The following is a 9,892-nucleotide window of genomic DNA, read 5'->3' as shown; positions in this document are numbered from 1 at the left end:
TACAAATTATTATTTAAGATTTCAATTTTTTTGTACATCAAATATTTCTAGCTCGAAATCATAATTTGATTTATTATCAATCAATTTATCTTGTGGAATCCATTTAGCAACAAAAGACGATATCAGCATTGGATTTAGCTTTTTATGAATTCTCTTATAACTCATTAATTTACTTAGCGGAACGCCAAATATCCAAACTAAAACTGATGCTATGAAAGAATACCAATAAAATGATATTTTGAAAAGTGGACCACCTTGTTCTGTATTAAATTCATCTCCATAAACATTAGTAGAATTTTGTAGTATAGCTGTTTTGTTTAATTCATTACAATTTTCTAAACTACTGGACAATGTATGATCTTGAATAAGTCCTGTTGATTTTTGCAATAATGTGCCAAATTGAATTAAAACTGAAATGCATATAGTAAAGTAGGTTGCTCTAAAAGCAGCCTTTGTTATTTTATTATAAGAAATTTTGTATATAATAAAAAGAATATGTATGTATTTTATTGCACATTGTAAACTTACATCACCTATAGCTTTTGGATATACCATACCGAAAAGAAATAAACCCGCTAAAAAGCATTGTGTAACTCCGGATGCGGTAATTACAATTTTTATTATCCAATTGAATTTTTCAATGAGTAATGCCCCAACTGTTGTATATATACCGGTAACAATTATTATTGTTTTTATAATCAAATCAGTTCGTTTCACATCATTGTTGTTAGAAAATTTGCGGCTTATACAGTAATTTGAATTAGTTTCATTTGCGATTTTATCATTCATATTGTAAAATTGACAACATAATACACCAGCAAGAGTATTTAAATTTGAAGACATTGTACTAGAAATATTATAAAGTTTCATTTATTATTATATTGTTCTTATTGTTATATTTAAAATGAATATTATAATTTATATAAAACTTAGTACGTAATAGAAAATTTCTTATATTCTTGCATTTGAGAATAGTAGAAGCAATTATATATGTATGTATGTATAATTATACAAATTTATGGTTTACCTCATACCCATGCAGAATAAACAAGCTATATAAAAGCTTGAAATTATTTTATTATGTTGCGTCAAATCTTGCACGAAGAAAGTCACTAAATCTTTAGTTACCTATGGTCATATATATACGATATTAATGTCACTATATAGGACTAATAAAAATATTTTTAATTTAAAATAAACTTCAATGTATATTTACACCAGCTTTTAAAGGATCACATTGATAATATCTTGAATACAAAGCAAGACCAATGAAATATAATCCTGCAGTTAGAATTGTACAACCTATTGTGAATGTTATTAAAGAACTGCAAAAAAATTTAATGAAATAAGTCTATAGTTGTAATATTTTCAAATAAAAAACTTTTAAGCTGGATAATAACTTACTTTCTACCATCTTTAATAGATTTGAGTGATAACATTCTTTGTATAAAAATTGGTTGAACACCAAGAAAGCTTATCCAATTAAAACTACCGCCTAATAATGTACTCCAGAAAGTTGATCGGGTAGTAAGATCGAACGTGAAACTAAAAAAGAGATTATGGATTTCTAAAGTCACTTGTATAATTTATGCTAAAAATAGAAAGCTTAAAAAAGTAATTTAAAAATATACATATGTATAAGCTATACATAAGTTAATAAAATTGATAATTCACTTTCGTTGATTAGTAAGTGTCGTTGACTTTGAGTTTTTAATAAGTTTTGATTTTCATTTGGAAAATTATTATTTGTCTATAGGATTTGTGTATACATAAGCAGTTACATGAATATTTTTTAATATTGCATTTTTAACAAACTTACTCAGTTATGTATAATCTTCCACCATTATTTGCTTTCAAGAAAATATCTTCGATGTTATTTCTTACTAAAATCAATATAATAATAAGAAGAACTGTAATAAACATAATGAACCCTTGAATCATTTGAGCCCAAATAACAGCATTAGCTCCACCCTTTCGAGAATAAAATGAAAAGAAGTTTTATAAATAAAATAACAATATAATTAGAAATTCATCATTTTTAATTTTTTTTTAACGATCGTTTTACATTAAAGGGAAGTAGTAAAGTATAACACCGAACTTTACATGTTGAGCCATTACAATTTTTGAAGTGCTTTTCTACATTAGCTAGGTATAGCTCTGTCGATGCGCATATTTTCTAAGCTCAATTTCGACTTAACTTTTTTGAAATGTTATCTACGATAAAAATGAATGAAGTAGCTTGATATTTTTACCGACCGTATTGTGTAAACAATAGTCGGTCTGTCGGTCTGTGTGTGCACGCGTGTATCTCAAGTTCGGCTGAACCGATTTTGATGAAATTTTATATGTAAGTTTGTTTCCACCATGGCACGGATCGATCAACTTTTGGTATATATCAGGCCTCGGGAACTGCACTTTTTAGCGGGCCTGTTTTACATTTTTGAACATTTTGAAGAAAATATTCAACCGATTTACTTGAAATTTTATATATAAGCTCAGCTCGACCGTCCGCAAAAATTCGTATGTTTTGGAAGAAATCAGGCATCGGCAACTAGACGTTTACTACGGGCCAAATATACATTTTTGCGTATATAAAGAGAAATAATCAACCGATTTCATTGAAATTTGATGTATGAATTCCTCGTATTAAAACAATGAACATATAAATTTTTTGGAAAGATCAGGGCTCGAAAATGGATTTGCGGGCAAATTTTACATTTTTCACCATTTTGAAGAAAGTATTCAACCGATTTACTTGAAACTTCATACATAAGCTTTGCTCGATCATACGCAAACATTCCTAACTTTTGGAAGAAATCAGGCATCAGCAACTGGGCGTTTACTACGGGCCAAATATACATTTTTGTGTATATAAAGAGAAATAATCAACCGATTTCATTGAAATTTAATATAAGAATTCCCCGTATTAAAACAATGAACATGTAAATTTTTTGGAAAGATCATGCATCGGCAACTAGACGTTTACTACGGGCGAAATATACACTTTTGTGTATATAAAGAGAAATAATCAACCGATTTCATTGAAATTTAATATATGAATTCCTTATATTAAAGCAATAAACATATAACTTTTTTGGAAAGATCAGGGCTCAAGAACTGATTTGCGGGCCGATTTTACATTTTTCACCATATCCACAGAACAAATTGATGGAATTTCTTGAAATTTGATATTTCAGTCCTGGTTGTTACCGAAACTAACTGGCGAGCATTTCAGGGAATTCGGGTAGCACAAAGCGAAACTCTACTAAGAGCCAAATTTACATTTTTCTAAGTATGTTAACTATAAGTTTACTAATGTCCTGAAAATTGGAATGAAGTATTTAACAGACATTTTTATAATATTCTGTAACACTTTCATTTAACTAGACAATACTCAATGCGGTCGGTTATGTGCTGACCACATCAGATTTTTTATTTTGTCAGTTCACGACGGCAGATTGATGTCTTGTTTTGTGTTTTTGAACCTATTTTAAACAATACATGTAGTAAAATAATTATGTAAATAAAAAAATAATTCACCTAAAATTGAGTGTGATTATACCGATTATGGCTATTTGCACGCTTTTCTTTTCTCTTTTAGACATAAACTTTCAATGTTAGAAGATTTAAGGTATTAATGATTAAAACAATTTTGACATTTTATTACATATTTATCATTTCTTACCAGCATGGTGTAAAATACGCATACACAGCAAACAATCCCATTAATTAGATGAATGTTAATGTTGGTTACTTGACAATTTTCAAATATAAGAAAGAGAAAAAAACGAAATAAATAAATGAGTAGAAAAAAAATTATGAATACAATTATGAATAATGCTGAATACAATTAATGAAATTAAAAATAAATTTTAAAAATATTTTTGGAATTTAATAATTTAACTCTTTAAGCCTTTTATACTTATGCATATGAAGATGAGCTTTGAAAGGTCTTACCTTGTGAGAATATTAAAGATGGTATAAACGTTAAAATTGGCATCATTAAAAACATTTTAATTATGAAAAGTCCTGTAACCAAATTTCTGGTGTCTCTATTAAATCTTTTTTCCAAATACTAAATAAATTATTTATTTATAATAAAAAATAAATTGAATATAGTGCTCTAAAATAAAATGATGTAAGACTTTCAATTTTGATAATATTTAAACATTATATTAATTGTTTTCGTAAAATTTCAAGGGAAAATTAATAACATAAATTTTTAGATGATGACGTAAGCGGATAATAAATAATAAAATGATTAGGATGAAAAGTAGAAAAAATGTTAGTGAAAAATAATTTTGTGGAAATTTCTACGGAGGTGTTTGTATGTAATTTTTTATTTTAATGTAGATTGATACAACGAAGGACATTCTACGAAAATTTTCTCATATCATACCTTAATTAATTAAATTTTAATTTGAAAATCAAAATATATAATATCTTGAATAATTAAAAATTTCATAACATTAAGTAAAACATGAACAAAAAAATACAAAATAAAAAATTGAAAAAAAAAAGAATATTTTACTTCTTACCTCAAAACAATTCCAAATATTATTTTCATAAAAAATTGGTAAAATTATAAATGAAATAATTGGTAATATAAAAACTAATGCTAAACTTGACCATATTGTGTGTAAGCCAAAGTTATAAACTTCAACCGGTAATGTAAGAATTGTTACCACAGATATTTGACTGAAATAAAAGAAATCGATTCCCTTTAATATTTGAAGAATTTCAAAAACTTCATAAATTTTTAAGTGTAACTGTCATCTTTTGCTCAATTCAACTGAATGGGCCGCTCATTAAAAGAACCAGGCCATTGATAACCTACCATTATATAGTAGATATCATTATAGATTAGAGGATAAAAAACTATGTAAATAGCTGTGATTTTTAAACTCAAAAGGATTGCTTTTTTAATAACATTTTTTTCAATTACCCTTATTGCAATTAAAATTATAGAGTATTATTTATATACGGTTCTATTGATATAATATAAGAGTCCATAATTTGACGATAGTGAATTATTAGATTATTTTATCACTTTTATGGTGTGTTATAAACAGATTCCTTATAATTAAATAAAAAAAATTTTTGAATAATAAAGTTTATGTTGACGTAAGGTTCATGAAACCTTTATCCGATTTCATATGTATATACATACATATTTCCTGATGTAATTGAAAAAAGTTATTGTATACATTTTTAGTATATTATTTACATATTATCTACATGTTTGGGTGTAAAATGAATCAGAATTATATTTTAATACAAAGTAACAAGTTCTAAAGACACAACTCTTCAAGTGTTCAACATTCCTCATTACATCAATATATATGAAAGACTATGTGAGAAGAATACAGTTCAGTCACACTTTTTTACGTTTTGTTACGGAAAACTAACGTTTATTCCTCAGCATTTATATAAGTATATGCGGACCATTTTGCACTTCTTTTTAACAGAATTTCTACATAAACAGCGTTCAGTTAGCAAACTAATATAGTTAGCAAACAAATATAGCTTTTGAAAAAATAAATTCAATATTGATTTATTATTTATATAAAAATTATGATTTATTTGAATAAGTAATTAAAATTTTGGAAGAGTTTTAAAAATATATGTGATGCATCATTCTGCATCTTCCGTATAACTGTGTGTATTTAAAATTCATCAGCCTATGTGCGACTACATGTATATGAGTATTATATGCGACTTACCTGGCAATTAACGATGCAGCAATTATAAATGAATTGAAATTACGATTTCCCAAGAAATAATATTCAAAAGTTTTTAATTGTTTTGATATCACTCCAAAATATATCCCTATTCCAATAAATGTTAACAATAGTCCAATAAGGATTACATAATCCAATATATCAATAGATAATGACATTGTTGTTATTGAATGTTTTGGTTTACAAACATAAGTTCTAATTTTCTGGTTTAAAAACATAAAACTTTTTTATTATAAATTAAATTTTCTATATTATTTTTAAGAAATAAAAATATTACCTAAGACATTAAACGATCTTATCGATACTGACATTAGCTATCATAACTTTAAAAGAACTTTGTTTTCTGTTTTCTACTGTAATTTTCCCGATATGAAAAGTAAAATAAAAAAAACGGGTTGCAAACTAAAGATTAAGATTTAAAAAACTTCTTTAGATGTTCTACAAATTGTAATTCGATAATAGTTTAACAAACACTAATCGAAATTGTGTAGTTATTCCTCGACAAAAATTTTATGCAGAAAAGAATGTATTATTTGATATTTGCTTATTTTTTATTAAGTTCATAATTACTTAAAAAAAGTTTTAGAAATTGTTCCTTTCTAAACGTATGCATTAATTGTAACATAAAATTAAAAATATTCAACCGGTAACTAACTAAACCTCTTATAACTTAAACTTAGTTCGAACTAAATTATTTGCTGAGAAATTCAGCTTTCTAGTACTTAAATCAGTAACTAATTATACATATAAATAAACCATAAAAATAAGAGTAAGTATCGTCATTGGGAATTCATGAATACTGAATAAACAAATTGAGGTCAATAGATGACATATACATACATATATGTATGTATATATACATATTAATTTAAATTATTGGAATTATAGATAATTCCTGTTTTTGTGAATTGAGAATTATAAATATGAAAAAATATGAAGGGATTCTTTCTTCTTGCAAGTGCTCGGGCGCATACCCCACTCTAATTTTAATTTAGCAAAAATTTTTTTAGTTTGTGGGAATTTTTTTAAATTCTAATAATTTGAATACAATAAATTTTAAATTTGCTTTTTTTTTAATATAAATATATTAGATAATTTTTGTGCTATTATGATTAAGTCTGATTTTCTTACGATTTGATTTACAATTTGGTATACTATAATTTTAGTATTTAGAATATCAAAAACATATTTAATTTCTTTTGTAAATCGAGAATTTGTTTTTTTTTTATATTTTATTTACATTTTTGGAGTCTTATCAAAAATATTTTAATTGCCCCATTTTATTTTATAATTACTTTGTTTATTACCTATCCGTACCTCTGTAGTAAAATTTCTCTAGAAAATTTTGTTGACTAATATTACCTACGATGATTGATAATATAAAAGGCATATGTATAATCTATATGTATGTTTATATGAATATATTTTATGATATTCGTCACATTTGTTATATGAGTAAATATACATATCCATACATACATATATTTTGTGTATTTCATTATACATAAATTCAGAGATGAGAAGCGATCATTTCTCTCCATTTTCAATCACACATATAACATACTTTATGTACATATAAATGTTTTTTTTCAGTTATAACTTCTATTGTTTTATAATATGCACAAGTATACATACATAATTTAATTCGAGGTTACAGAAAACAATTAATAAAAATTGTTTAAACATCATTACGAGTACTGTCATTCAATTTTTTATAATCGAAGTTTTTTTTAGCACTTTTTGAAAAAAAATTTAAAAAAGTTGCTTATTAATTTCACTCTGTTCGTTCGTTTGCAAAACTTCTACACCCTTGAAGGTTTTTTTTTTTTTTTTTTCCTTTGTTCACTCCTAGAAGAAGCATAGGGCTAGTGCATGATTTCTCATGCACTAGTTTCAAGCGTCATAGGGTTTAACTAGGTAGGTGACTAGCCTGCCGTAGTTTTTTTTTTATTTATATATTAATTATTTGAGGTTATTAATATTTACTATTTATTTTTCTTAGTTTTTTTTTTAATATCGAATATTAGGAATATTTGAACATTACTTGTATAATATTTTTATTAGTATTGTATATTAAGTTATATTAATATTGAATATAATTTTTATAGTGACCTGACCGGGGTTTGAACCCGAGACCCTTCGGTTAAAGGACCGGTGCCATAACCACTGCACCAATGGTCAGATACACCCTTAAAGGTAGAAGGTTGAAATTTCGTAAAAACATACTTCTTTACAAGAAACTTAGTTCCGTAGAAGAAAATTTTCCTCACTCTAAAAGTTATAGCCTTCCAAAAACCATAAAAATGCCAATTTTAACTATTCATTACAGCACAACCATAGGCATTTATCGAGTTTCGTGAAGGGAGAAAAGTAGTAGCTGGCTTCTTTTATACCGTACTTGAGCTTTAGAAAAACGAAATAGTCGTTAATATCTACCGTTATATAAAATCAGTTTCTTCTAAATTTTTAATATTATTTTTCTTCTAAACCACAGTATGCATAAGTCTGAAATTTTAGTAGCTTTTAGACACTAATAAATAGTTTACTTTGTTAGAAGAAAAGTTTTATTAAAAATTTCATATACAACCATTGGTTTGACTTCATCTTTATTTTTTCGAAGAAAAATTAATACAAACTTTGTGATAACATTTTTTAACACCAAAAAATATGTCAAGAAGTATCAAAAACAGAATGTTTTATTTAGTTTAATATCAATTTATTAAAGATAAAAAAAATAAGAAAATAAAACAGTTTTAAACAGTTTCCATGGTCTCACAGTAATGAGTAAATGTAAATAATTTTTAAGTTTAAATTACATAATGTATACAAATAAATATAGAGTCAGCAAATCATAAAAAAATGCCAGCTTCTACAAAACAGTTAACAAAACATATTATGTTATGTTATAGGAAAAATGAAAACAGGTCCATAAAACAATGAAGGAGCACAGTAGTATGCGGGGCACAAAATAGGAGTGCAAATATTCTGACCGAAGAAACGGCAGTCTTAATTTGAAATTCTTAAATGTGTTCAATGTGAAGTATTTACTGCAATTTATATATTTACACTCGTAATTATAAGACTTTTAAAAATGTGTGATAGGTAAATACTGAATAATTGAATTTTATTATACACACACATATGTACATGTGTGTATTTCTGTATTTTATTATATTTATAATAAACAGTTTATTGCCGGCTATACTTAAATTAAACTGGAGCTGTTTTAATATTTGTTTTAATCTCTAATTTGGAATTGTAATTTAGTTGAATAATTTAACTAGGTCTAATTTTTCTGATTAATTTTAAAACTTCTTAATTTTTTATTATTTATTTTTATTATACTTATCACTTATTTTATTTTCTAGCAGAGTTTTGATGAAAAATTTTTTGTCGTTGAATATAAAGTTGAGTATCACAATCGCCATTTACGGCATACAGATGTATACGTTATATGTATGTATACATATTATGTACATAATGGTTACCTTTTTTTCTTCAAATTAAATTTTTTTATAATTTTTCCGGTCGTAAGTTTTTTATTTTGATTACGTTTATTAATTTTTAATGGCGTCTAATTTTCGATTATATATAATAATTTTTATTACTGTTATAATATTTTTTCCCAAAATATTAAATAATTAATATTCAATTGAATAATAAAAAGACCTGCATTTATTCAAATCATCTAATTTATAAAAATTAATTTTTTAATAAGATAGATAAATAAAGTTATAATCATTATAATGTAGGAATCATACGATCGGATAAAGTTGCTAATGTATAATATAACACAGGTGTTTGTTTATATACATACATATGTACATATAAATAGTTTTATGTGGCTATAACCCCACAAAGTATATAGCGTTATATCATAAAGTATAGCGTCATAAAGTAATTTCAATTGTAAAATAGAAACACCCTCATATTATATATTCGTATAGTTATTACATTTATGATAATCGCGTGCATATATGTATATATATATATTCATAATATACTTAATTATATAACATAATGTGATTCATTAATATTGCATTGTGATACGCTTCACTAATTAATTATTTACATAATGTATATATGTATAATAAAATAAATTTCATTATTTACTTAAGCATTGCTTTATATTATAGAAATTTCACGAAATT

General features: G+C 25.4%; 1 protein-coding gene across 4 annotated transcripts; it reads right to left on the bottom strand.

The window, feature by feature from the left end:
- LOC129610620 (sodium-coupled monocarboxylate transporter 2-like) lies at nt 1-6,105 on the bottom strand. Of its 4 annotated transcripts, none has more exons than XM_055523242.1 (11): nt 6,019-6,105; nt 5,724-5,944; nt 4,539-4,698; nt 3,958-4,075; nt 3,686-3,753; nt 1,820-1,971; nt 1,405-1,545; nt 1,217-1,325; nt 1,028-1,128; nt 529-847; nt 1-450 (listed from the first exon to the last, which is right to left on the bottom strand). In XM_055523242.1, the coding sequence occupies exons 2-11, from the start codon at nt 5,897-5,899 to the stop codon at nt 22-24; spliced, it is 1,773 nt and encodes a 590-aa protein (XP_055379217.1). In that variant the 5' UTR covers nt 5,900-5,944; nt 6,019-6,105; the 3' UTR covers nt 1-21. The 4 variants fall into 4 exon arrangements, with proteins under 4 accessions (XP_055379217.1, XP_055379216.1, XP_055379218.1 ...); XM_055523241.1 differs by having other exon boundaries at nt 5,724-5,963; nt 6,019-6,079; XM_055523243.1 differs by having other exon boundaries at nt 5,724-5,936; nt 6,019-6,050.
- Between the last annotated feature and the right edge of the window lie 3,787 nt (nt 6,106-9,892).

The sequence above is a fragment of the Condylostylus longicornis genome, unplaced genomic scaffold (assembly GCF_029603195.1).
Source record: "Condylostylus longicornis isolate FDR11 unplaced genomic scaffold, ASM2960319v2 ptg000045l, whole genome shotgun sequence".
Classification (NCBI taxonomy): Eukaryota; Metazoa; Arthropoda; class Insecta; order Diptera; family Dolichopodidae; genus Condylostylus; species Condylostylus longicornis.
Note: the sequence above shows the minus strand (reverse complement) of the source record. Positions and strands in the feature narration are given on the sequence as shown.

What these genes read in the sequence shown, in the direction of transcription:
- LOC129610620 (XM_055523241.1), bottom strand. Translation starts at nt 5,959, where the DNA reads ATGTTTTTAAACCAGAAAATTAGAACTTATGTTTGTAAACCAAAACAT. An exon ending in GCGTATTTTACACCATGCTG is followed by an intron (nt 1,972 to 3,685) that starts GTAAGAAATGAT and finishes TATTCTCGAAAG; the next exon opens with GGTGGAGCTAATGCTGTTAT. An exon ending in TCTATTAAAGATGGTAGAAA is followed by an intron (nt 1,326 to 1,404) that starts GTAAGTTATTAT and finishes ATTTTTTTGCAG; the next exon opens with TTCTTTAATAACATTCACAA.